Source organism: Mesoplodon densirostris, chromosome 18 (genome assembly GCF_025265405.1).
Source record: "Mesoplodon densirostris isolate mMesDen1 chromosome 18, mMesDen1 primary haplotype, whole genome shotgun sequence".
In the NCBI taxonomy this organism is placed as follows: domain Eukaryota; kingdom Metazoa; phylum Chordata; class Mammalia; order Artiodactyla; family Ziphiidae; genus Mesoplodon; species Mesoplodon densirostris.
Genome location: NC_082678.1, coordinates 7,717,905 through 7,745,462, shown reverse-complemented (window position 1 = coordinate 7,745,462; position 27,558 = coordinate 7,717,905). Strand labels below are relative to the sequence as shown.

General features: G+C 51.2%; 1 protein-coding gene across 1 annotated transcript; it reads left to right on the top strand.

Annotated features, from left to right (window-relative positions):
* The first annotated feature begins 555 nt into the window (after positions 1–555).
* Positions 556–26,690, top strand: MPP3 (MAGUK p55 scaffold protein 3). The gene is made up of 19 exons (XM_060081198.1): positions 556–618; positions 1,825–1,881; positions 2,102–2,220; positions 2,411–2,488; positions 3,758–3,838; positions 4,077–4,214; positions 7,286–7,367; positions 8,931–9,016; positions 10,410–10,484; positions 13,517–13,713; positions 15,558–15,622; positions 17,016–17,036; positions 17,597–17,638; positions 18,792–18,956; positions 19,051–19,131; positions 22,135–22,228; positions 22,445–22,553; positions 23,937–24,059; positions 26,093–26,690. The coding sequence occupies exons 2-19, from the start codon at positions 1,857–1,859 to the stop codon at positions 26,267–26,269; spliced, it is 1,758 nt and encodes a 585-aa protein (XP_059937181.1). The 5' UTR covers positions 556–618; positions 1,825–1,856; the 3' UTR covers positions 26,270–26,690.
* Positions 26,691–27,558: the final 868 nt, after the last annotated feature.

Below are 27,558 nucleotides of genomic sequence, written 5' to 3'. Positions count from 1 at the left end.
CCCCTGGACCCGGTGCACCGATAAATCTTTCCCAGCACCGTTGCATTGTTACAACGAGTCGCCCTCGCATCTGACTGGTCCCCCGCCCCGGCCTGGGGACTCCTCAAATCCAGGAACTCTGCCTTGGTGGTCTCGGAACCCCCAGCCCCTGGCACAGTGCCTGGCACTTGGAGGGCGCGCAATAAATGTTTGCAACACCGAATTCTGCGTTAAGCAAGCGTCCACCTTTCAGCACGCGGGGGTGGGGTGGGGGTGGTAAGTGCGGGCTATGGGAGGGGGAGGGAAGGCTGGCTGTGTGCCCGGGTTGGGGACACAAGGCAGGGAGCTCCTCGTGGCTCGGGTGGGAGGACACTGAGGAGGGGGTACGACGCAGGAGAACGGAGCCCGGGCTGGCAGAGGGCTGGCGGCGCCAGACGCCGCGGGGCCCCTCCGCTCCTCCCCCTCCTCCCGGCGCGCCCCCTTCCCCCTCCTCCTCCCGGTGTCTCGCCTCCTCCGGCTCCTCCACCCCCGCCAGCGCGGCCGTGGCAGGGAGGGGCCGGGGAGGCGGAGCCAGCGGCGGTCGAGACTCCCGGCACCCGCGCGGCTCCCGGTCTGGAGCTGAGATCCCGGCGCGCCGAGGTAGGAACCCGCGCGGAGGACGGACCAGGGGCTCGGAGCCGCAGGGGCCGGGCGGGAGGGGAGGATGGGCTGAGACCCAGCCTCTCATGCCCAGGCAGCCACGCGGCCCACGGGGCCCCCAGCTTGGTGATGGTGAGGCGGTGGGGCGGGCTCAGTCCCCGCCCCTCGGCCCCTGGCCTCCTCTCCGCACCCACCCCCTGCTCCGTGCGCCCCTCTCTTTTCCTGCCGCTCCGCATCCTCCGAGACCGCCCCGAGCGTCCCCCAGGTCTCGCCTCGCCTTCGCCTTCGCCCAGCCGCGCTCCTTGTTGGTCCCACAGGTTCCTTCCCAAAGCGAGCTGGAGTCTCTGCTTGGCTGCCTGGGGGAGTGGGGGGCACAGCTAGAAGGAGCCAGAGGATGAGTCTGGCGTAGGGGGGCGGGGCGTTGGCTGGAGGGCCGGGGACCATTCTTAAGCATCTCGGTGTCAGCGGGGCTCGGGCGGGCGCTGTGGGGCTGGCTCCATGTTTGCGGAATGAATCAATCATTACCCTCCTTATCTCCTTCTGAAGGAGGACTTTTTGAGGTCCACGTGCTGCAGAGCACGTCGGGGGGCCCGCCGAGATAGGGCTCCCCCCGCCGGCAGAGCAGACACCGACTCTCATCTCTCCACCTCCTCTCTATACGCTCTGTTTTGGCGGCAGGCTCCCTTCAGGTTGGGGCTTGGGGATGGCGGGGGAGGAGGGGCTTGTAGGCCCAGCCAGGTACTTGTTGACAGTCAAGGGACTTGAGTGAGGCCCCTTAGAAGGTAACAGGGGAGGGGTGCGCTGTGGAGGAGAGGACCCACTGTCAGGCAGAGACCACTTCTCATCTCTGAGACCTGCCTGGAAGGGCCAATCGAGTATGGATTCTGACCTACAATTTACTGAATCCTCCAAGCCTCTGTTTCTTCATCAGAAAAATAGGAATATTAGTGTCAATTCCTCAGGGCTTTGAACAGATTAAGATAAATGTCATATGAAATCACCCAGGACAATGCTTGACACACTGGGAGCACTCAGCAAAGCTTTGTTTTCTTTCCTTCCTCTCTGAAAAAACTGAGCAGAGAATTATTTATTCCCATCCCCTCTGTCCCGAAATTGATCCCAGACAGACACAGTACATGTGTAATCACTGTTTGTTGAATGAATATGCTTGATGGAGTTTCACACACACCCCCCTTTTTCCCCCAGAATCCACAGGCAGAGATCTGACCAGCACAGACATGCCGGTGCTGTCCGAGGACTCTGGTGAGTGTCTCCCGGGGCTGGACCTGCCACAGTCTTGAAGACAAGACCCTGCCTAGCAACCTGGGGCAGCAAAGAAAGCAGCTGCTATCCAGTGTCAGCTCCAAGACTTGCGAATGAGAGCTGGGGGAGAAAATGTGCACACAGCAGGGCTGAAGTGTTGTTGGAAGGTCCGCTCGGGGGTGCCATTGGTTATACAGTGTTTTTCTTACTCTCTCTTCAGGTTTGCATGAAACCCTGGCACTACTGACCTCTCAGCTCAGACCTGACTCCAACCAGAAGGAAGAGATGGGCTTCCTGAGGGATGTTTTCAGTGAAAAAAGCCTCAATTATTTAATGAAGGTAAAGACCCCCCTGCCCCGGGAAGGTCTTCACTGGCCCAATGTGCAGGGCTTTCTCTTATGCTGCCCCATGGATGACCCGGTCTGCAGCCCCAGGCATCCCCACAGCCGTGGGTGGGCTGTGTGACGTCCAGGGTAAACCTGGGCAGCTGGCTTGGGAGGCCGCAGCCTGAGATCGGCTGTCTTTGCAGATTCACGAGAAGCTTCGCTATTACGAGAGGCAAAGTCCAACCCCCGTTCTGCACAGCGCTGTGGCCCTTGCTGAGGATGTAAGCCCCAGGTTTCTCCTTACGGCCTCAGCCCCCCTCCCACCTGTAGCTCCTTCATCTGGCCTGCATGCCACTGCTTAGTGAGGGGACATCGGGACTCGGGAGCTCCAAGGTGAAGAGCATCTTCTCCCCTTCCCCTCCTCCCTGGGCTTCCTAATAGGGAGGAACTCGTGAGTCTTGGACAGGGCCAGGGAACATGGTGACATGGTGACGCCCACTTACTTTGTGTTCCCGAGAAAGTCTGTTTCCCCAGCTGTGAGATGAGGGCAGTTCCCAAACGGTTGAGAACTGGGGACAAGAACAGGTCAAACACACACATTGTGTATCTGTGCTTTGGGGAGGCCCAATGTGAAGTCCTGCGTCCGGGGACTTGCAGCTTCTTGGAGTTTTGTTGTTGTTGTTGTTTGTTTGTTTGCTGTACCCATGTGGCTTGCGGGATCGACCAGGGATTGAACCCTGGCCCAGAGAGAACCCGGGCCTCCGGCAGTGAAAGTGCTGCATCCTAACCACTGGACCGCCCGGGAATTTCCAGGCTTTGTTTTTTAAAGGAATCCTTCCTCATTTCTTGTGGACCTGTCTGCTGTGTTGCATGGTTGGAAAAACTGTCCCGGTTGATTACTAAGGCTGGCTTCTGAATAAACTCACATAACCCCAGGAGGTGGCCTAGTGAGGGGTCGGGGCAGATCCCCTGCCTTTCTTGGCCGTGGAATGCCATGAGGAGCAGGTTAGGTTGCCAGGCTCCCAGGCTCAGTTCTGCCTCTGCTACCAGCTCTGTGACCATAAGCAAGTGACTCAACCTCTCTGAGCCCCAATTTCCTCATCGGGAAAATGTGGTGAAGGGCACAGACAATAGAGCCAAATAAGCCCAGGTTCAAGTCCTGCCTGTGCCACTTACCAGCTTTGCGACCTTGGGCAAGATATGTAACCTGTCTCATTTACTTCTTACTTCTGAAATGGCAAAATAATAGTTTTGCTCCATCTAGTTCCTTGTGAGAGTTAATCCACATAAGGCAGACAACACCCAGGAAGAGCTTAATAAGTTAGCTCCCATTAGGATTAGAGGCTGCTCAGGGTCTCTGATCTCTGGTGTGATTTCCCTGGGAGTGTCAATCCTGGGGTGGCTGAGGGTCCAACGCGCCCTGGTGCTGTAGTAGTGGCTGGGAGGGCCCTTGGGTCTGAGGCCCAGGGAGCAGGGTTTCCCCTGGGCAACTCCCAGCAGGCTCGCAGCGCCCACAGCCATCTGTGGCCTTCTCTCTCCTTTTCCCCCAGGTGATGGAGGAGCTGCAGGCCGCCTCCATGCACAGTGACGAGAGGGAACTGCTCCAGCTGCTGTCCACCCCTCACCTCAGGGTAGTCACGCCACAGTCCCTGGCCACCCACGCATCTGTGTCTCCTGGGATGAGGGCAGGAGGGAGCGCTTGGCCGTGAGACTGAGGACATTTCTGAGCAAGCGTTCCTCAGCGCCAGCGTCCAGGGTGGTCGTCTCTCTGGCATGAGATTCGAGACCCCCAAACCACTGCCCGGCCAGGTCCCCCAGACCCAGGTAAGCTCTAGGGCCAGCCCTTCTTTTCTCTTGCTTTCCTGACAGGCCATGCTCATGGTACATGACACGGTTGCCCAGAAGAATTTTGATCCCGTTCTCCCCCCTCTGCCCGATAATATTGACGAGGATTTTGATGAAGAATCAGTGAAGATTGTCCGCCTGGTGAAAAACAAGGAACCCCTGGTATGTGGCCCCCACCTCTCTGCCCCACCCTCTCCCTGTTTCCCACCTCCACCCACCCAGTAACCCCGGAAAGGACCCTCCTGAAGTCTTCGGAGCCAGTGATGGCAGCTTCGTCAGGGCTACCACTAGTCCCTGTGACATCTTTGTGTGCAGAGTATCCCTTTCTCTGGGTGATTACAGCTTCCCTCCACTGTGGTCAAGCTCCTTTGTGCAGTCAAGAACCTGCACAGCTGTGCAGGGCAGCCCTGATCGTCAGCTCTGAACCAGAGGTTGGCAGACTACGGTCCAAGGGCCAAACCCCGCCCACTGTCAGTGTTTGTAAATAAAGTTTTATTGGTGCCCGGCCATCCCGTTCATGTACATATTGTCTGGGGCCCCGCCTTTACATGGCAACGGCAGACTCAATGGAAACTGTGTTGCCCACAAAGCATAAAATCTTTACATTTGGCCCTTTCCAGAAAACATTGGCCAAGCTTGTTCTGAATTCCAAGGAAGCTCAGGGCAGCAGCCATTCTTCTCCCCAGCTGACAGATTGTTATCATTTTGGTCCTGGTTCAGCACTGATTTACTGAGCAAAGGGACAGAGTTGTTTATGAGATGGAGGGAAGTAATGGCAGTCCAGAGAATTGAGGGCTTGCCCTAGAGAATACCACATCTGGCCCTCTTTATTGTCAACTTTCACCAAGTGACCTCAGATGAGCCGCTTCCACAAACGGACCAGGGTTCTCCTCTGCCTCTGTTTCCTTACCTTCAAAATGGGCCAGTCATCCATCCACTCAGCAAACGTATCGTGACCCCCACCCCCCGTGTGCGAGGCTCTGTGTTGGGTGCGGGCAGGATTAAGATTTAGTCCTTGCCCTCTGGGAGTTCGCAGGAGGTAGTGACTGGGGGTTTCCTGGAAGAGGTGATGCCCACGCTGAATTCTAAAAAAAAAAAAAGGAACAGGAGTTTTCCAGAAGGAAGAGGAAGATGAAAGGCATTCCACCATAGAACTGCATGAGCAAAGCCATGGGAAGGTAAACGGGCTGCTATATTCAGGGAACTTGCTGAGTTGAAGGTAAAGTGTGACCGAGGCGAGGCCAGATCAGCGGGAGAGCGGAAAGATCCAGATCACAACACACAGTTGCTTGGCTGGATCCTGAAGGCAGGGGGGAGCCATTGAAGGGTTGTAAGTGAGGAACAAAATGGCCAGATTTGCAGTTAGAAGTATCACCCTGGCTATGAAGTAGAAAGTGGCCTGGAGGGTGAGACCAGAAGCGGCGGACCAGTTTGAGGGTAGAAGCCAAATACGTGAGGTTCAGAAACAGGGCTTGACCTCGGTTTGTGGGAAGAGGGAAGAGAAATCAAGAAATATTTCGGAAATAAAATTAATGTCACTTTGTGCCTGCTCCAATTTGGGCAGGAGTCTGGGGAGGCATCTTGGGTAAGGCCCAGGGGTCCAGCTAGGATGATGGGTGGGCACTGGGACCATTATAAGGAGGAACTTAGGGTCCGTTGAATTCAAGAGACCCGTGTGCCCTCAAGTGGAAATATCCAGGAGGTGAAGGCTTACGTGTGCAGAGATACAGACTTGGTAGCTGCCATTTTCCAGGAGGGGTTACTACCCCGCCCGAGAGGTTGAGACCACCGGGGTAAAGCGTATTCCCTGGCCCTTTAATCAACATTTAAAAGGCCTACAGAGGAGGACTCAGCAAAGGAGACGAATTGTCACTGAGAAGCACTGGGAGAGAAGTGTCACAGGGCCCAGGCTAAGAGAGCATTGCAGCGGGAGGGTGAATCAGACAGGAGATGAGAGAGAGAAGACTGAGGGTGGCGAGCTGGCAGCTGGCGGGTCATCGGTGCCTTTGCTGGTGCATTCGAGGCAGGCGGGGAGTGATTCAGAGGGCAGGAAGCAGAGAGAGCAGATGCACGCTGCCTCTTTGAGAAGCTTGCTCCAAAGGAATGGAGACCGGTGGCTGCTGGATGGGGTTGCCAGCTTTTTAATGATGGGAGAGACTTGATAATATTTTTAGGGCCAGGGGAAGGAGCCAGTGGGGAGGGGGCATTGAGAATGCAGAAGAGGGAGGAAGGGGGTAGAGGGCAGCCTAGCCAGGAGGAGCCCCTCCCCTGAGATGGGGGAAAAGAGGAAAGGATGGATAGAGATGCTGGCAAGTTTGAAAGTCTAGGTGGCAAGAAGCTGCAGGGTTTTTAGCTGCTGGTCTCTCTTTCCAGCAATATTTATCTTAGGGACTTTGAATGAAGTTAATAATGAGTGTGCCAGTGGGTTTGCATTTATAGCCAGTAACAAGTGGTTAGCATTTATCGAGCACTTACCGTGTGCTAAGTGCCTTGCGTGCGTTACCTGATGTCAACCTTGCAACAACCCTGTGAGTTCAATGCTTTCCCACACCCCAGACGAAACAGTCGCAGAGAAGATAAGGAGCTTCCTCGCTAAGGGCACGTGCTCTTAGTAAATGGTGGGGCCATCCAGCTCCTGACGGCTGCCCTGCCCCGCCACAGTCCAGTCTGTGTGGTGCACGAAACTGAGGGCTTGCTAGTGCCTTTCTCATCCTAGATATCATCTCTGCCATGCTTCGTGGGCCCCATCCTGGTCCCGAAGCTCTGGCTGGGGCATAATTGGTTCCCCTTGGCAATAACAGAAGGCCTGGCAACCCCGTGCTTGGTTAGAGGCAGGTTGGGAATTTGCTGGCACATATTCTCATTATTAAATGTCTTTGCAAGAGGCCAGGGCTGCGGTATGATAGAGAAAGAGGTGGGTGTGGCATCACAGAAAGCTGGGTGACCTTGAAGTTGCTTTCCTTCTCTGTGCCCCGGTCCCTCGTCTCTCAAATGAGATTGTGACAGCATTCTCCTGCTTTCTTTAAACTGTAAAGTGCTGTGCTGCACTAATTTGAGATGTGGGTTTTATTTCATCCTCAGCCTTGGAAAGGTGTCCACCGATCTGCCCCCTGGGGTGGCAGAGGGAGGGATGGGGCGGTGGCGGGGGGGGGGGGCTTTGCTGGGTCCAGAGAGTCGGGGTCTGAGGTTCGGGGCTGCTTCTCAGGAGCCTGCCTGCTCTGTCTCTGATGCAGGGGGCCACCATCCGGCGGGATGAGCACTCAGGGGCTGTCGTGGTGGCCAGGATCATGAGAGGGGGCGCAGCAGACCGGAGCGGTGAGTGGCATCAGTGCCGGCCTAGCTGAGATGATGGCCGTGGTCCCCCAGCCTGCCTCCTTGGGCCACAGGTCTCCTTTTCCTCTCCTGTCCACTCACCTGTTTGGGATGTGCTTTGCTTTCTGGGAGTGGGGCTGGAATTCTCTTCTCCCTCCTAAGCTCGGTAGAAAATTTAGTTGTTTGGAGATATCTCAGGCATGGAGTACTTTGAGGGGATCAGAAAGGTTTGAGCATTGGCTTAACCTGAGGACTGGGGTAGTTAAGCTTGGGGTAAATCCTAACTGGGGGGGAGCAGGGGCACCCTCCTCCGACACCCCAGTTGCCTTAACAAGCCACAGTTACTGAGGGGAGGGTGTACATGTCCCAGATGTGTTTAGGTGGAGCACAGGTTAAGAATCACTGGTGTGAAAGAGACTCACAGACTTAGAGAACGAACTTATGGTTACCAGAGGGGAAGGGTGGGGGGAGGGATAGTTAGGGAGTTTGGGATTGAAATGTACACACGGCTATATTTAAAGTGGATAACCAACAAGGACCTACTGTAGAGCCCAGGGAACTTTACTTAATACTCTGTAATAACCTAAATGGGAAAGAATTTGAAAAAGAGTAGATACATGTATATGTATAACTGAATCACTTTGCTGTACACCTGAAACTAACACAACATTGTTAATCAACTGTACTACAATATAAAATTAAAAGTTAGGCTTCCCTGGTGGCGCAGTGGTTGAGAGTCCACCTGCCGATGCAGGGGAAAAAAAAAAAGAATCACTGGTATATGGAGGAACTAAATTGGGGGGCAAATCTCCTGGTATAGGGGAGTGTTGCCCCAGAAGTCTGGGGATCATTATGGTGGGACCCCGAGACCAGTGCTTCCCAAACATTAACAAGCATGGAAATGGCCTGAGTGTCTTGTTAAAATGCAGATTCGGATTCAGCAAGTCTCAGGTGGGCCCAAGACTCTGTACCTTTTACTGCCTTCTGGATGCTGCTGCTGCTTCTGGGCCAGTGTCCACATTGAATGGTAAATAGGGCCCGTTATGCAAAGATGCTAGTCATTAAAGCAGAGGCCCACAGACAGGTGTGTCTAACACTCTTGACACAATCTTCCCTGGTGCCCTTAAGTTTTTGTGTAAAATTTGAGAAAGACATTCTTGGAGTTAGTCTGTACGTCCAGGAAGGTGAAGAGTTAATGCTATTTTTAAAGAAGCAGAGGCTATAGCAGAAAGAACACAGGGTTTCTACAGCAAAGTAACTGCATCTGCGCACTGGCTCCATTTTTTCTTAGCAGTGTGGCCTTGGGCAAGCTGCATCTCTTTTCTGGATCTCAGCTGCCAGTTTGTAAACCGGGGGTTTCACCGCGTGGTTGTGAGACTGGGATGCCAGGTGAGGCATCTGGCACCCTGTGAGAACTCAGTTCATCCCACTCCCGTCCACTGTCTTTAAACATTGCGTCTCCCCTGCAGTGGGTTCCGCAGGCAGGTGCCAGCGGTACCCAGAACTCCCTGCTTTGGGGACCTCAGCCCCCTTCCCGTGCTGACGGTCAGCCCCTGTGTCTCCTAGGCCTGGTCCACGTTGGAGACGAGCTCCGGGAAGTGAACGGGATCACGGTCCTGCACAAGCGGCCTGACGAGATTAGCCAGATTCTGGTCTGTGCTGCGCGCATGCTGGGGACGCGGTGGTTCTTCAGAAACCCAGAGCAGGGCGCTTCCTGGAGCCAGGGCTGATCTGGCCCAGTGTCCCTGTTTGCACGGGGAGGCCGCAGGCCAAGTGGCCTCACAGAGTGCCCTGTATGGAGGGTCGGGGACAGGAGGAAAGGAGCGCCCAGACCACCCGCTTCTCTCAGGCTCCCTCTTCAGCACAGCCGTCCTCCCTACCCCCAGCCTTCTTTCCCGAAGACCCATCTGGAAGACCCTCTCAAAAGGGTCCCCTCTTCCAAAGGGCTGAGGAATATGGAGTCAAAGGCTGTAGCCCAGCAGAGCAAGGGCTTTGGGGTCAATTGGTCCTGGGTTCGAATCTTGCCTGCATCACTTTCCAGCTGTGTAACCTTGAACAAGTCATCAAATCAGTCTGAGTTTCCATTTCCCTTCCTGTCCAGCAGGGATAGGGATGGTTTCTCAACCAATGCATAGTTATCATTAGGATGTAACTATCCGGAAGAGGATACAGCACTTTACACCTGCAAGGGGATTCTAGGGGATCACGTGCTGGGATGGAAACCACCTTCTCGGTCCATTCTGGGGGTTCAAGTCAAAACTGAAATTATAGAAAAAGCCCCCATCGTAGTCCTGTCCTCTTTATCCTCAGGCATCCTGTCCCAACACAACAGTCTTTGCTAACTTCTGATGGTTTGGGGGGCAATTACGGGATGAGATCTGAAGCTCCGAGGCCCGCTCTTTAAGGCCCCTGCTGTAGGGCGTCCTGGTTACAGGCAGACACTTCAGTCTTCCTGCCCCCACTCCCCTTTCCCTTGTTCTGGGCACCGACTTCCTCATGTTCCAGAGTGATGCGGAGCCAGGGATGGCACTGGGTGAGATGTGCTCTCATGGGCTGACAGTGTGCTTCCCGTGGGCCCCCCACATGGGGTGCAGGGCCTCTCTCCAGTAGAGGGGAGGGGAACCCCTGGGAAGGTAGCAGTGGCCTGAGATTTGGGGAAGATGCAAGCACAGAAGGGAGTACTATTTGGGAACTAGCCCCAAATCAGGCAGGAAGGAGGAAAATGAAACTGAACTAGGTTATTAAAATAACCCGAGAGAAAAGAAAGACGGGCAGCCCTTTGGGGCACTAGCGGTCAAGAGGGATGGAGAGCTGTACTTGGCGCATGCATTGCCCTCGGGTTCTCATTTTAAGTCTTCTGTCCTTTTGTCGCATGAAAACGCTTTAGTTAAGTCAGCCGGCTCCCACCATAGAAGGGTGGGTCATAGGGGAGGCAGCACGTCCCCTTTGTTTCGGAGCGTGAGTTTCCAGATCTGGGAAGTAAGACGTGATGTCCTGGAGTGTTAGATCTGGTAGACGATACGGCTGTGTGCTCTTTCCTTTCAGGCGCAGTCCCAGGGGTCCATCACCCTGAAAATCATCCCAGCCACCCAGGAGGAGGACCGCTTGAAGGACAGCAAGGTATGGGGGAGCTGGAGGCGGCAGCGCGCGGGGGGCAGCGGGGGAGGCGGACTCCAGCCCAGCCTTTGAAACAGTCATCCGGGAAGAGATCATCTGTCTGGTCCTCGGAACAAGCGCTCAGTAGAGACCTGTAATTCAGTCACAGAGTGATTTATTTATCTGTACCCGGCCTCTTCTAAACAGGATTTGACGTAGCTTACTAATAAAAGACAAGGTTCTTCTAATTGAAGTCGAAAAGCAGGACCGTGAAGAGAAGATACCAAATGTTATGGCTTCGGGACCAATTAAGTAACTGCCATTTGTTTAATTCCTTGAGGAGCCCACATTTGGTGGGCACCTCCTCTGTGCCCAGGCGCTCAGCCAGATGCTGGAGACCGGGATGATTAGTAGCTTCAAGGATTCCTGGGTCAGAAGGGGAGGCTGGGGAGCCATTCTCTCCTTGCTATGTGATTAAGTGCTTCGGAAAGATTCTGTACAGAGTGAGAGGCCCTTTGGAAGGTGTCATGCAGTAGGGGTGTTGGAAGTGAGGCTTGAGGAAGATGGAGATGAGAGGGAATTCTCCGGTGAAGAGGAGGTGGAGGAAAGGGCGGGCAGAGGAGTCTGCATAGGCGGGGGCTCAAAGATACGGCAGAGAGGAGTGGGGGGGGTCAGTGAGAAAGTGCACGGTGGTGGGGCTCCAGGGGAAGGATGGGGGGGTGTGCTGGGGAGGTGGGTCAAGGCTACCTTCTGAATGGCCTTGAATGCTTTGTTAAGGGTTTTGGCATCATCCCTGCTTAGTTTAGGATCTCAGAAGCCGACTCTGATACACAGATTCAACTACAAATAGTTAATTTGGAGGTGACCCCAGGAAACACCAGTACAGGAGTGGGGAAAGGAAGGCAGCCAGTGCAACAAAGGGTGTGTTCTCAGCAAGTGACCGCAGGGGGCAGCCAGAGCTTAATCTGCTCCAGAGCTTGGCATCCCTTGTAGATGGTGCCTCCGTCATCCCTCCCAAGAGCTGGGAGATCTGGGGGATCTGTACACCAACTCCCGCCAGGCTGCATCCCGGGGGTTAATTCCCAGCAGTTCCTGCCGGCCAGTTTAGGGGAGAGCAGATCCCAGTGGCTGGAGAAAGCCGTTAGGCAGTCAGCCTGGGGTTCCCTGAAAAAGTAAGGCCCCGGGAGATATGGGGGGCCCCCACAGCCCAAGTTACAACCCCATAGGCGGTGAGAAGCTCTTAAAGGTTTTTTTTTTTTTAAGAGGGAAGTGATACAACCACATTTGTGTTTTAGAAAGCTCCCTGGGGCAGTGAGTAGAGGAGGGTGGAGACCGGGGCCAGGGCACGTGGTAGGAGTCTGTTGTGAAAGCCCAGGTGAGAGATTGTCAAGCCCTGAGCTGAAGTGGTGGTAGGGGGGATGGAAGCGGGCATTACTTTTATTTCCCAATGAATGTGGATCTGCACTTTCTAGCAGCCAAGGCAAAAAGGAGAACATAATGAATTGCAGTAATGAATGTAATTCATCAGAGTATGGAAGGCAGCATGCCAGTTTTTCAAGAAAGCTAATTCCCAGCCCACATGAAAGATGGGACATTACAACACTTGGCACAGAGTAGATGTCAATAAATATTTTGATGAATGGCGATTAATAGTGGACAACGTATTTGACAGTTTTTTATGGCAAATGAAGAAATCATCTTTATATGACTGTTTCTTATTTGCACCTTCAGTTGAATCACAGGGCACACATAATACCTAATGGAAGTGGTTCTTCCTGGGACAAGCTAATACGGTCTCCATATGCAGCTTTTGCAGGATCTAACTCGATACAGGGAGAGGACTTGGTTTTCCTATAGGACAAAATGGGTAGCCTGTCTCTTAGTCCATCCTTTCTAAATATTTTTCTTTGAGCTAGATGCTTGATCAGGGCTGGCCATTTAAGATTATGCTTTCTTCTGAGTGCCTGGGACCCTGGTAACATCTGTGGCTAAATGAGGGTATCTGTCCTCATAATATATCGCCAGAAATTTCTTACTATTGTCAAACTGCATCTTTTCTGCTTGGCACATAAAGGAATATGATTTGGATTTGTCTTAGGAAACCTTCTGGCCTTTTTTTTTTTTTTTTTTTTTTCCTATTTGCTGTTAAAGTTTTTGGGCTGTAATGATCTGGAAACAGAAATAAATAAATCCATGCCACTGAATTATAGAAGAGAACGAAGAAGTGTGACAAAATGCTATGTCTTCCCATCCTCTTCTCTAGAGGGATGACTTCAGGGTAAAGGGGAGAGTTGGGGGTTGGCCAGGTGTGTGACAGATGAGGCAGGATTGAGCTGTCAAAGATGTAGCTGTCAATTACCCACTGAAAAGTGATGATGAGGAATCGGTAACAGTAGTTTCATTGATGTTTGTGTTCTTATCAAAACATCTAGATTACTTATTTACACATGACTGCTGACATCATTAGGGGCAGTTAGCATATCAGAAATAACATTTGAGTTAGAAATTGTGCTTGACTTTACTTTTTGCTCCCGGGACTAATAGTTGCTTTGTGTAGGCTGAGAGGCTGTTGTAAGGATAGCAGAACAGCTCAGTAAGGAGATGTTTAGGTTGGAAAGGGAAATTCATGGGGCCCAGTTATTTATTTTCTGATTCTTGATGGATTTCCCAACTGAGACATTGAAAATGGTTGAAGAACACTAAGAAAATCGGTGCGGGGGGTTTCTGATTAACTTTCTCTTCTTTTTTTTTAGCATAAATAAATAAATAAATAAATAAATAAATAGTTATTTGCACCACATCTTAGTTGCCACGTGCGGGATCTCTGTTGCGGCATGCAGGCTCTAGTTCCCCAACCAGGGATTGAACCTGGGCCCCCTGCATTGGGAGCACGGAGTCTTAACCACTGGACCACCAGGGAAGTCCCAGCTTTCTATTCTTGAGGCTGCTTGTTCTTCCTAATTGTGAATGGTGGTTGTCCTTTGGTTTTCCGTGTGGCATAGACACATCTGTGCTTACACAGCTAAGGGCTGTCTCACTGAGCCCCTCCCCTGCAGGTGTTCATGCGGGCCCTCTTCCACTACAACCCTCGGGAGGACCGGGCCATCCCCTGCCAGGAGGCAGGCCTGCCCTTCCAGCGCAGGCAGGTCCTGGAAGTGGTGAGCCAGGACGACCCCACGTGGTGGCAGGCCAAGAGAATGGGGGACACCAACCTTCGAGCTGGCCTCATCCCCTCCAAGCAGTTCCAGGAAAGGTGGGTCTGGGGTGTGTTGTAAGGGGGTGTGGTTCTGGAGTGGCCAGAGGCATAAGTACATGACAAAGCCCCAAATCTCTGCCAGCACAGCCAGAGGGGCCCACTGGGTGTCCTTCTCTGGGCTAAGTACCAATTGTGCTCGTATTGACTCTTTTTCTCCCATTGTCAGTGGTGATGGCTGTTTGAGATTTCAATAAATATTGCTATATGGAAATCTATGTTATTAAATTAATGTATATTTTATAATGCATACTTAGGGCAAGTTGAGAAATGAAATATAAAAATACAGAAGAGGAGGACGAGGAAAAGAAAATTACCCAAAGTCTCACTACTATCTAAATAACATAATTTATTTCCTCCCTGTGCCTGTTATGTGAGTGGTGCACATAGAATTCGAGGTCTTGCTTTTTTTTTTTTTTTTTTTTTTTTTTGGTAGCTTGACATTTTGACATGAGCATTTCCTATATTACTCTAGAATAATATTATTCTGTACTATTAATTAATGGTAATATAATATTTCATCAGGAGATGTACTGTTCATTCACAGGCAGCAACTATGGTTTCTGCCCTGGAGGAGCTTACAGTTTAGCTGAAAAGTCACACATGGTTCAGACGAACACTTTATATAAACGTGATGGGTGTGAGGGAGGAGGACACCGGGCCCCGCCAGGTCCTAGCAGGAGGGTTGGCCCTCATCCGGGCAAGCATGGAAGGCTTCATTGAGGAAGGGTCCTACCGAAGTGACTTTGCTTCCTCCCTGTGGCTGTACTTTGACGCTGTCTCTAATGTTTCACTGCTACAGTCTATGTGCAAATAATTATGTTGCACATAGACTGTTCCTTATATTTCAAATTGTTTCCTTAGGATAGCTTGCCCAAAGTGTAAATCCTGGGTCAGAAGGTGTGGCACTTACACCTGCAAGCCTCTCCTGGGGTTTGTAGCCCTCTTCCATTTTTGGGGTGTGGAATGATGCTGTAGCAACAGACCTCAGGGTTCATCTGTTTCAGTGGCCCTCCTGGTGTGGTCCTCAGGCCAGGTGCATCAGCATTCCCTGGGAACTTGTTAGAATGCCAATCCCTGCCTGGACCCTGCCCCAGACCTGCTGAATCAGACTTCAGGGGCAGACTCTGAGCTCTGTGTTCTAACAGATATTCCAGATGATTCTGAGGGGCTGAAGTTTGAGAACTGCTGCTTTATTGCTTCAGGGGAGCCTCAGACCCATCTGCATCTTTGGCTTCACAGGTCTTGGGGGAAGGCTCTTTAGCTGCATTTAAATGTAGAAATCTAGAGACCTCTAGGAGCCCTGGGTGTTTTCTCAGCTCAGAGAGGCCTTGGAGGTTGCTTCTCCACCTAGGGACTCATTGAATAATGTGCCAGGCTGAGCTCTCCGTTGGGCTAGGGTGGGTGGGGAAGGGCATTAAATTCGGGTCACTTTCACCCTCGGCTTCTCCCGGGAGTCGTTCTGCTGTTTTCCAACTTCCTCAGAGATGGGGAGGCCGGGTGAGTTTGGAGAAGGGGCCTCCTTTCCTTGAGAAGCAGCCATGGGAAAGTGACGACCAACTGCTGACCATGGGCGCTGGGCTGTAGCCCTGTGTGTGACCATCTTGGGCTGGAAAAGCTTCTCTCAGAGCAAGAAACTCAGTTTCTTCCGCATGAACCAGTGAGAACCTGTGAAAATGTCCCTCTTCACTGGAACTCAGTGTGAAGCAGGAGGCCCTTGGAGTGCCAGGCTATCCCCACCTGTGGGTTCCAGGCCTCGGTTTCCCTGAGTTTTCCAGAAGGTTCCCTATGACTGGTACTCTGGTCCAGCTCATGGGTCTGCCCATCCCCTTGTGTCCCCACAGGCGACTAAGCTACCGGAGAGCCACGGGCACCCTGCCGAGCCCCCAGAGCCTCAAGAAGCCCCCGTGTGAGTAGCCTGGCAGGATGGCACTTCAGGGAAGCAGTTCAGGGAGGGGCTGGGGTTAGGGCTCTGGGGCTTCGTGTGGGGAAGAAGCAAGCACTGGGCTGGAGGGGGCACCGAGGGTCCTGTCTGAGCTCTCAGGCCTCCTGAGGGAGGAGGGGATGGGGAGAGGGATGAGGAAGGGAAATGGGGGTAGGTTGCGGAGAGCTATTCCCTGGAGAGGAGTTACTATATTTGGGGCCCATAGATGACACTGTGGGGACATGGTAACACCACTCCCAAAATGTTGTGCAAACTGTGTGTGTGTTGTGTATCTGTGTGTCTGTGTCTGGGAGAGGCTCCACAGCTTTCATTAGATCCCCAAGGGGCTCTCTGACCCTGACAGTTTAAGAGCCACTGATGTTGGAAGGGAATGGAGATGGCTGTGAGCAATCCCGTGCCTCTGAGTCAGCAGTCAAATCTGGCAAATAAAAATAAATTCGAATTTCAGATAAACAATGAATGGGTTTTTGGTATAAGTATATCCCGTGCAATATTTGAGACATACTTATACTAAGGAATTATTTGTTTTTTATCTGATATTCACATTGAACAGAGTGTCTTGTATTTTGTCTAGCAACCCTACTCTGTGCATCACTTACCTTTTAGAAAACACATTCACCTACCTTCTTGCCTTTTAATCCTCACAGCAGCCCTGGGTAGTAGTGGAGTCAGGGCATCCCTTTTGCCAAGATGGTTAAACAGAGGCTCATGAAGTCAAGCGAGTGGGGCTGGGGTCAGGTTTCCAGAGGGCCTGTGATCAGAGCCCCCAGGTTAGAGCCCCGTATGGAGAGGAAGCTTCCCCAGGGTATGGCCTCCCTAGCTGGGGGTCAGGGGGAAGGGGGGAAGGGGGGGCTTGGAACCAAGTGGGGCGCCAGAACAATGCCAGGTGGATGGAGCACAGCTGGCCTGCAGCGCTGCGCTGTGCCACTCTGTCGTCTGGCACCTGCATTTGCCCAGGAGAGTCTCAAACCCAAGAGAAGAGAGAGCAGGTCCGGGTTCCGCTGCAGGCGTCCTAGGGCGAGCTGCTCCCTTGGCTGGGTGGCCACTGCCAGCAGCCGCCTTTCCAGACTTGCTCTCAAGTCGGAGGGGCTTCTGAGTAAATTGGCCCCGAGGCTGCTTATGCCAGTGAAGATCTGGCTTTCTTTGGGCCGCTAATGAGACACACACAGGAGGACTAATTAGAGCAAGTCTTGGTTTAATAATGCACCGCAGCTCAGATCACAGGTTTGTTGGAGGAAAGAAAGGGGACAGATGGAAGGCTCCTGAGGCACCCGAGGCTGCGGCTGCCTCTGGGCCACAGGGCCTCGCAGTTCCCCTCCGCTAACGCTGTTCCATCTGTCTTTTGTGCAAACCGCAGATGATCAGCCTTGTGACAAAGGTAGGCCCAGTATTTGTCGCCTGTGCGCATGGACAGGCCCCTTTTCTGTAGACTGTCTGGGGCTGGAGGGGCTTGTCCTGCCTTCTGCCACCCCGCTCTGGGGTCGCTGTGCCCCTCTGGCTCCTGGCACCCCTCTCCCTGCTCTGCCAGCTAGACCGACCTGCTCCTTGAGGCATGCAGAGCTGATGGGGACGTGGGGCCCGGCCCTCCCCGGACTTTGACTGGGCTGACCACGTGACCTGGCTGGGTAGCGGTAGGGCAGGGCGAGTGAATCTCCCCTCCTTATTCTCACTGATCCGAACTCAGAGGGGCTGGAACGAGGTCTGCTGGCCCAGAACCCCAGCCAGGCCTGGAAAGGCTGTTTGTGGCCTAAGCATGGAGAACTGGGTGAAACAGAGGAACTTGTTTACCTGGGGTGGCCGGGACATGGCATTTGTCCTGGGCCCCCCGAGACTCCATCCCAGAGGGCTCTGCCTGGCCATCCGGGGCCTGGGTACCTCGGGGCTGGGGCGTGTGTCCAGCATGGCTCACTGGCCTCCCTCTCTCTGTTTGGTCCCCAGAGACCTGTGACTGTGAGGGATATTTCAAAGGACACTATGTGGGTAAGTAATGGGGGCTGTCCCCCCGAGACCCCCTCCCCCGCCCATGCACAGACCACCGTGGGCTCCTGGGTCAGGGAGAGGTGATCCGAGCCCAGGAACCCCTCAAGCGCAGCTGAGTCTGTGGGACCCACATTTTCCTTCAGTCTGTGTCTGCCAGAGGCTGGGCTGAGCCTGCCCAGGCCTGGGGTCCCGCACCCCAACTTTCACCCAGCCACTGGGAGCAGTGCCCTGGCAGGACCCCTACATTAATACTGATTTTATTATTACCATAATCTCAATTGTAGTTTATTCAGTGTTTCTGCCACCCCTATACAGCAATGGAGCCTTTTATCAGTCTCCAAAGTACCTTCACTTCTTTTATTTTGGTAAATCTTTTCAAAGGCCTTAGAGACAGGCAAAGAGTTTTAAAACTTTTCATTCAGAAGCAATTTCCAACTTACTGAAAAGTTGTGAGAATTGTACAAAGAACTCCCATATACTCTACACACAGATTCACCGGATGTTAACACTTTGCCATATTAGCTTTATCATTCCCTTTTTCTGCATGTACACATTTAACCCCCTCCCCCCTGAGTCATGTAAGAGTTGTGGACGTCATGTCCCTTCACCCCTAAATAGCTCAGCATGTGTCCCCTAAGGACAAGGACATTTTTCTTATATAACCCAGGACTATTATCAAATTCTGGGAATTTATTTTTTATTTCATTTATTTTTTTAAAAAATTCCGGTAATTTAACATGCATACAATTCTATTATTTAATATGCTGTTCATATCAAAATTTTGCCAGTAGTCTCAATAATGTCCTTTAGAGCATTTCCCCCAATCCAGGATCCAATCTAGGAGCACCCATTGCCTTTGTAGATTTGGATTCCCTTTCATGGATAAGGGAACTGAGGCGCAGAGGGGTGATGACTTGCCTGAGGTCAGTCACATACCGAGTAAAATAGTAGCCTTGAACCCTAAATTTTGGATGCCAGGTAATCACACTTTCGTCATATTACTGTACGTCCTGATCAACCCCTTCCTGTAGCAGGAGGTGGTTGGGAGAGGCCCGTGGGTCTCAGTCCCACCTCCAGGTCTGACTAGGTAGAGAAAGTCTATAGGGAGATACTGGGACAAATGCCGCAGTGTCCCCCTGCCCTTCTCCCCAAGCTGGTCTTCGGAGGAGCTTCCGGCTGGGCCGCAGGGAGAGACTGGGAAGCCCGCAGGAAGGAAAGACATCCACAGTGGCCGAGTCTCCGAAGCTGCCGACCTATGAGGAGGTGACCAGGTACCAGCACCAGCCCGGCGAGCAGCCCCGCCTGGTGGTTCTGATCGGTAGGTGACGTCTCCAGAGAATGGGCTGGTTCCTCCTTGGAGGGGTGGGGAGGGAGCTCAGCAGGGACCTTGCAGCCTTCCCTTTGTTTCCCAGGGTCTCTGGGAGCCCGACTGCACGAGCTGAAGCAGAAAGTGGTGGCAGAGAACCCACAGCACTTTGGTGTGGCCGTTCCACGTAAGAGGGCCCGTGTGTGTGTGGGTGTGTGTGTGTGTGCAAGCATGTCTGCACATGAATATTTCTTGGGGACTTGACTCCATGTATCCATCTTCATCCTTACTTTGGGTCTGAAGGACCGCCAGGCACTGCCTGCTATAGGCACATCAGGGGACCTAGGCATGATGGGAAGAGACCCACTCTCAGTGGTCCACTAGGACCCTCTGAGGCAGTAACTGGAGGACCACTTGCCTGGTTCTTGCCTGGGACGAGAGGTGAGTCTAGAGCTCATTGCAGGTAAGGTGGCAACTTCAGCCCAACACCAAGGGGCCCCCAGCAGTGGGTGTATTTCAGCCTCCTCTTCCCAATGACTCTGACTCCTATGGCCCCTGCTGTCCGCTTGGGCAAGATAGTAGGTTGGGGAAGCCAGAGAGCCTGTGAGCAGTGTTGCTCAGGCACTCCGCCTGCAGCTGGATCCAGTCCGGCAGGGTGGCTATGTACACTCCTGAGTCCAGAGGCAGCTGGAGATGCTGAAACCCAGTAGGCAGAGGTCCTGGTTCTGAGTGTGATGAGGAGACTGAAGAGTGCTAGGAGCTCTACCAAGAGCTTTTATGTGCAGTAGCTTGGTCAGCCTTCCCAGTATCCCTGAGAAGAGGATCGTCATCATCCCATACTGCAGAGGAAGACACTGAGGCTCAGAGAGGTTAGGTAACTTGCCCAGTGTCACACAGTTGGTAAGTGGTGGAGCCAAGATTCAAACCCAGGCAACCTGCCCCAGTCTCATTCTTTTTTTTTTTTTTTAATTTATTTTTTGGCTGTGTTGGTTCTTCGTTGCTACGCGCCGGCTTTCTCTAGCTGCGGTGAGTGGGGGCTCCTCTTCGTTGCGGTGTGCAGGCTTCTCATTGCAGTGGCTTCTCTTGTTGCGGAGCACGGGCTCTAGGCGTGTGGGCTTCAGTAGTTGTGGCGCACGGGCTTAGTTGCTCCGCGGCCTGTGGGATCTTCCCGAACGAGTGCTCGAGCTCGTGTCCTCTGCGTTGGCAGGAGGATTGTTAACCACTGAGCCACCAGGGAAGTCCCCACAGTCATATTCTTACTGAGGCCACACAACAGCCTCTCACCTGCTCCTTGCCACTTCCTGTCCTTGGCTGTTCCTTTCTGAGACTCTCAGTCCTCTTCCTCAGAGGGATACAATGTGGGCACCTGATGGCCACTGAGAAGGGATGCTGTGGTGGCAGTAATGGGACCTTTCTGGAGTATTCTGAGGAAGTGCACCTATGTATTCTTTCTTTTGCCCTACCACTCCCCTGGGCCTCAGGGCTCATAGCTCAGTCTATGGGTTATGAGAATTGTCTTCCAGAATCCTACCTGAAGTGGCAGGGATGTGGTGGCAGGGTCATGGGGGGTTGGGGAGGCCATTCTGGAAGCACCTGTGATGGACCTGGGAGAACTTTGGGGGGCCCACAGCCTTCTAGGCTGAAAAGATGGACTGAAACAGGACGTGTGGAAGTTGTTCACACATGGATCCTTCAGAAACTTCCAGACCCATCCTCTGGGGGTGGGGTACCTGGATGGCTAGACCTACCTGCTTCCAGACATCCCACAGATAGGTGACTTTCTCCCTGCTATTAGGAACCGGGCGAGTCAGGGAAGGCTTCCCAGCAGCAGTGACTTTTATCTGGGTTTTGAAGAGTAAGTAGGAGTTTTCCAGAAAGAGAAGGAAGAGTTCTCTATACCAAGGGAACAACATGTGCAAAGGGACAAAATATGACCCAGTACAGCAATGGGAGGGACTGGGGAAGTTAGTGTGGGTGATGTCGGGGGAGGTGAGCTGAGTGGGAGGCTGGGTTGGTTAAAGAGGGTCTCATATACTCATCTAAGGTGTTTAGAATGTAATCAGTGGGTGAATAAAAGTTTTAAAGCAAGGACATGGTCAGAAAAGGTGACCCTAGCAACTCTGCCAGAGGTTGGACAAAGATGTCACACGGCTCACAGAGCATCCCCTGGGTGGCCCCCAAGGGAGAAAACACTGTCCTATGAGACCCCTTCTTTTCTTTTGGAATGCTCTGGAAAAAGCTGTGTGTGGCTTCGCGTGTGTTTTTGTCCTGTGGAGGATCTGATTTTCCCCAGAGGTGCGTGCCTTGATTCTATTATGGAAATCAGAGGGGAAACACTATGTGTTTAAAAATTGTGTGAGGGGGGCTTCTCTGGTGGTGCAGTGGTTAAGAATCTGCCTGCCAATGCAGGGTACACGGGTTTGAGCCCTGGTCCAGGAAGATCTCACATGCCACGGAGCGACTAAGCCCGTGAACCACAACTACTGAAGCCTGCGCGCCTAGAGCCCGTGCTCTGCAACAAGAGAAGCCACCGCAGTGAGAAGCCCGCACACCACAATGAAGAGTAGCCCCCGCTCGCCATAACTAGAGAAAGCCCACGCAGCAACGAAGACCCAACACAGCCATAAATTAATTAATTAATTTTAAAAAATTATGTGAGAGCCAGCCTTGTGGAAACATCTAGTCCACAAGGGGACTCTGTCTTCATGCCTTTTCTCCCCAGATGAGAAATAATTGAATAAAAAATTAAAAACATACAGCAGGGTCAACTGAGTTTTTGCCCCTTTGGCTCTCAAAAAGAAAAACAATTAGGAAATAAAACCTAGAGGACTAGGAATTCCTTAGGCGATTCTTTAAAAGCCACAGCATCAGTGAGGCAGTTTGGCAGAGTGGTTAAGGGCATACACTTGGCCTGAGACAGAGAGCGTTCCGACCTGGCTCTCCTCCCAGCCATGGGGTGCTTGACCTCTGCACCTCTGTTTCCTCACCTGCAAAACCGGAGGCCTCCTTTTGCCCTCCTTTTGCCTACATCACAGAGCTGTGCAAGTCAGTGACGTGCCTGCACACAGGGACCCTCGATGGAGGGAAGTGGGTGGTCTGTACACAGATCAGCGACCAGCTCCGGACAGGAATGAGGGCACAGGCTCGCTGTGCTGACATCTCTGCCCAGCTACCCTCCTCTCTTTCACAGATACCACCAGGCCCAGGAAGAGCCATGAGGAGGATGGGGTGGAATATCACTTCGTCTCTAAGCAAGCATTTGAGGCCGACTTGCATCACAACAAGTATGTTTCCTTGATGGACCAGTGGGGCGTCCGTGCAGCTATGTGTCTTTGCATCTGTCCGGTCTTCCACTTGACCTTCTGGGAGGGCTTCTGGAAAAGTCAGGGGAAGCAGAGGGTGGGAGGAGGAGTGGGGAGTCATGGTGGGCCATTCACCTTCTGTGTTAATTCAGGCAAGCTCAGCAGCTGAAGGCCTTTTCCCCTGTGGTGCTGTTCTAGGTTCCTGGAGCATGGTGAATATAAGGAAAACCTCTATGGAACCAGCCTGGAAGCCATTCAGGTTGTGATGGCCCAAAACAAAGTGTGTTTGGTGGACGTGGAGCCAGATGTGAGTTCCTGGGCCAGTTTGGCATTTCCTGTTCATGGAATTTATAAACTAGGGGGTTGTACATTTTACAGAACATTTGACCTTAGTCCAGGGACTTTTTATTCCAGAGCACTGGAGGTTAATATTTCCTTGGGTCTACCTTTGAGAATCTAATGAAAACTTTTGTACCCCAAAATGTGCACCTCTGTACACAAAAATGACATGAATTAGAGGGACCCTCTTGGTGGCCCACAGGCCCAAGATAGTAACCTCTGCATGGAGTAAATCATGCAGGAGATGGTGGCACCGACTGGTCCATTATGACCTGACAGTCAGGGACTTAGATGTAAATGCACCAGTTGGAAGCTGGGCCATCCCTTCCCGGACGAGGACAAGTGAAATCAGAGAACCACTCAGAGAACCACTGAGGGAGGTGGTCAGGTGAGCAGTTTGAAAGGGAAAAAGGGCAGACTTGACCCTGTAAAGTGCTTCAGAGACATTTCCAGTCCTGAACACCCCACAGGGGCTTAACCGTCCTTTTAACCTTGTCTTTGAGAAAAAATTGTAAGCCTTGAACTCAATAGGGGCTGAGCTCTGATTTTATGACATAAACTGTAGGCTTTATTTTACAGAAGTTGGCTTGAAACGGATTCCAAAAAGCACCTTATGACCAGAAAGGAAAACCCTCACTAATTTGGACTTACTGGGAGTGGGTAGTGAAAATTAAAAGTCTGAATTTCAAAAATTTTTTTTGAAAAGGGATTTTATTGGTTTAGAGGGGATGCAAGCTGTACATATAGCAGTTTAATACCAGTGTTTCCAAATACAGGCCCTTACATCATAAATAAAATGCACTAATTAACAGGACGATTTGCATATTGAAAACCTTCTAAAGTCTTTACAGTTTGCTTCAAGGCATCTCTTAGTCTCTTCATTTGCTTGGCAAACCTTTTCTTCTTTGAATATCATAAGGAGGCCTGTGTGATAGCACAGATTTTGCATTAGTCCAGATGGATGACGTTTGACGAAATAGATACACACATCAAATCCTGCTGGTTCTTCCATCAGGACTAGGCAGGCAGAGCAGGGTGTACAAAGGCTAATTAGAGCTTGGTGGAGGGTAGTCAGGGCTAAGAAAAATGGCAACTCTCGGAGCGGAGGCTTTGGAACCTCCGTTCTCGGCAAGTGAGCCTTCAGGGTCCAGCTGAGGCCAGCATCATAGTGAAGGAAGGGAAAATGAGCAGGTGGTCTGCACGGATGAAGGCCACTGTTGTATGACCATATAGTCAGGACCTTTGCCATTGGGGTTATGTGACGAAGCACACCGTTACTGAGTATTCAAGAAGTGTGTTTCACAATAAAATATTTTCAAAGTATATAATATTCCTGAACTTTCTTTCTCAGGCACTGCAACAACTGAGGACCTCAGAGTTTAAACCCTACGTTATATTTGTAAAGCCTGCAATTCAGGAAAAGAGGAAGACGCCACCCATGTCCCCAGCTTGTGAGGATGTAGCAGCCCCACTTGTAAGTTTAAAGTGGATCATTTCTCTTCCGAAGGCCTAAAAGGGCCGTTAGCCGCATGTGGGTGCCCATACCTTCTACACAAGACCATCTTTCCATTTTGCCTGTTGGCCAGACTCAGATGGTCGTGTGATCTGAAGACTCAGGGTGGGGCAGCCAAAAGTGCCTCCCAATTCACACAGGAGTGGCTTTGCCTGGGTTCCCCACCCTGCACTCCCTCACATAAGCACCCCGTTGGAAAGTTAAGGGACTGACATCTATCAGGCACCTGATCTGAGTGTGACATACCACAAAAATTTGTTGAACTCCTAAGCCAAACCCAAATAATTTTTAATTGAAACACCAACTTCAGATCCAGCAAGCTAATCCAAGATGGAGGCAAGGGGCATCATGGGGGAATCTTTCCTATGTGCTGCTCAGGACTGTGACTCTCTTGCTGAAGCTGCAGGTGGTTGAGTTCCACCTTTACAGAGCAGGAAAAGGATTTGAGGGACTGACAGCTGCAAAACAAATGTCACATATTTTACTCCATTAGAGATTTACTTGAGTTCTTTCAAGAGGCAGATATTTATTAGGAAGATTGAGGGATTTAGGGGCAAAAGAATGTTCCTTCTATAATTTCTTAAATAGATAAATGATTCCAGGATGAACAATGAGAGTACCTGGAGGAGGGGAAACTCCAGTAGCGGCAGACAGTCTATAGGATATATGTGTGTAAGGGGGTGGGGGACGTGGGATGGAAGATCCAGGGGCAGCAGTGGGACACTGCAGGGTGCTTTTGAGTAGGAGAGGAGCCCTGCAAGATACCATATAGAATTGGGAAGCTCTGCCCAATTTAATCTAGGTTTTTCCATCCTGGGGGAAAGAAGTAAGGAGAAGAAGTTATCTAAGCCTTCCCGTAGGTCTCTTCTGTCTGCGGTAGCGTGCAAAAACTGTTTCCTAGACCTTTAGAACATATTTTCTTAAAGTATGGATGCTCTCACTAAAGTAGGAGTCTGGTTTTGATTGGTGACAGGGGGGGAGGGAATATTTTGGAATGTGGGTCATTTTAGGGGAAGACAGCTCACCCCCTCCACAGCAGCATAAAAACACTGAGCCCCTAGAAGCAGAGGCAAGAAGGCAGCAGGGGACTGGAAGGAGATAGAAAGGGAGGTGGGTGAATACCAGCCACGAACTTCACTTTGCAGTTTTACTCAGAGTGGATCCTGCCACTTTCCTTTCTTCCAAAACCCAAGCTAATAGTCAGTGAACTACCTGCTTGAAATTCTACTTACTAGAGGTATTTTTGAATGAAGAAGCAAACAAAACACTGGGTAGATTGGGTAAAGGAGGGATCATTGGCTGTCTAGACCTTAGGGTTAGGTGTCAGGAAAGCAATCTGATTAAAGAAGCCAGGTATCCTAAGGAAATGGGGGATTGGGTCAGGGTTGTCCCAGCACTTTCTTAAATATCTCTACTTTGTCAACCGTGCTAATGTTTGGCTCTGGTTTGAGGAAATGAAAAGAAGAACTGAGTTCTACCTGATGAATTTAGGAGTCTTCAGAGGGCATTTGAGTTACTTATTCTCCTTCTTTTTCCCCTAGTTGATTCCAGAAATGCTTGCTTTGCTTTTATAGAGTGAATACTATTTTTAGTTCTTTCCTGTAATTATTTAACCAAATTGCCATGCAACACAATAGTACTGCTAGTTTGGAAATACCTTCGGACAGGAAGTGTGATATTGACGTATATAGACACGCAGACATAGAGTCAGCATCTGCCCAAAGCATGGCTCGCAGTTAACAGGTCCTCAGTAGATATCTTGTGAATGACTAAACAATGATTATGGCTGCCGCCCATGAACTTTCTTGGAAGTTTGACAGGCTAGCATCACTATGCTCTGTTCTTGTGCACCCAGTTGGTTATTCAAGGGCCATAGTCATCCACTCATCACCTAAAAATTAGAAGTTGGAACACTGCCCAAGACAAAGGCTGTAGGTTTCTTATTTGGGGGGAGAACAACGCAGTTGTTCCCTAACTGCCCCTTTTCCTTGCAGGATGAGGAGCAGCAAGAGATGGCCGCCTCTGCTGCCTTCATAGACCAGCATTACGGGCACCTGGTAGATGCTGTGCTGGTGAAGGAGGACCTCCAGAGTGCGTACAGCCAGCTCAGAGTGCTCTTAGAGAGGCTGAGCAAGGAAACTCACTGGGTACCTATTAGTTGGGTCAGGTAACTGTATCCTAGAACATCCAGGTTGGAAGGGACTTGGAAGACCACCTGGTCCAGGCTCCCCCATGTTACCATCAAGGAATCTTGAGTGAGAAGGGCAGAATTTTCCATAAACTCCATCATCAAGAAGAGTCTATGTGGGGAGTCGTTTTTGTCTGTGGCTTTTCACTGCACCCCTTTGGAGCCGAAAATACAAGTCGAAAGGGAGCATATCACAAAATAACACATGTCATTCATTAAAGTATCACAGGCAAGTTGACCCTGATTCTCTGTACCAAAGTTGAGTAGCCACTGTCTTTTGGGGGGTGGTGGTGGTGAATGTATACAGTACCAATTTGCAGAGGTGTTTAAGCTTTATAAACAGAGTGACACTTCATGTATCCAGCTTTGTTGGAAGTTGAGTTGTTTTACCCAAGAGGATTTTCCATGCAATTGAAGTTCCCCTGTCTTCAGGCACTAAAATGTTGATTTTAACATTTTCGATAGTGTGTGTTTGTCTGGTAATGGAAAACGTGGTTCTCTGCCTTCTTAAATAGTGAGCATTCATCAACTTGTTTGGCAGACTAAGGCACGCTTCCCTGTCACCATGATTTACTGTACTCTTCTATGATACAGTGGTGTTTTCAGGGACTCTTGTGGAATGTAAGGCTGCTTGTGCCTTTTCTAAATATTCTCAGACTCTGAAACTTGATGCTTGCTTGCTTTGATTTATTTTATTCCATCATTTGTCTTTCTTGTTACTGACAGCTCTCCTGGTTCTTATCTGTCCCTACCTTCAGATTATAGGGGCTCCTATCCTGCTACATCATGGGAAACCAGATGATTCCCCCCTGTCATAACTATGCCTAATTCACAATAAATCAGTCCTGACCATCAAAATCAAAGTATATAGACTCTGAGTGTGGGCCTGATGGGTTGTCTCTGAGCAAAAGTGCTTAATGTGGGCTTCCCTGATGGCGCAGTGGTTGGGAGTCCGCCTGCCGATGCAGGGGACACGGGTTCGTGCCCCAGTCCGGGAAGATCCCACATGCCGCGGAGCGGCTGGGCCCGTGAGCCATGGCCGCTGAGCCTGCACGCCTGGAGCCTGTGCTCCACAACGGGAGTGGCCACAACAGTGAGAGGCCCGGGTACCGCAAAAAAAAAAAAAAAAAAAAAAAAAAAAGTGCTTAATGTCACACAGGATTTGTGATATATCTTAGCTTCAGAGAATTGTATTTCTTATTAATAGCCAATGTATATAAATCTTTATTCTGTGCCAGGAGCTATGCTAAGGCCTTTACATATGTGATTTTG

Coding starts and splice junctions, on each gene's coding strand:
- MPP3 (XM_060081198.1), top strand. CDS start 1,857: ATGCCGGTGCTGTCCGAGGACTCTG. Junction 7,368..8,930: donor GGGCGCAGCAGACCGGAGCG/GTGAGTGGCATC, acceptor TGTGTCTCCTAG/GCCTGGTCCACGTTGGAGAC. Junction 24,060..26,092: donor AGGATGTAGCAGCCCCACTT/GTAAGTTTAAAG, acceptor TTTTCCTTGCAG/GATGAGGAGCAGCAAGAGAT.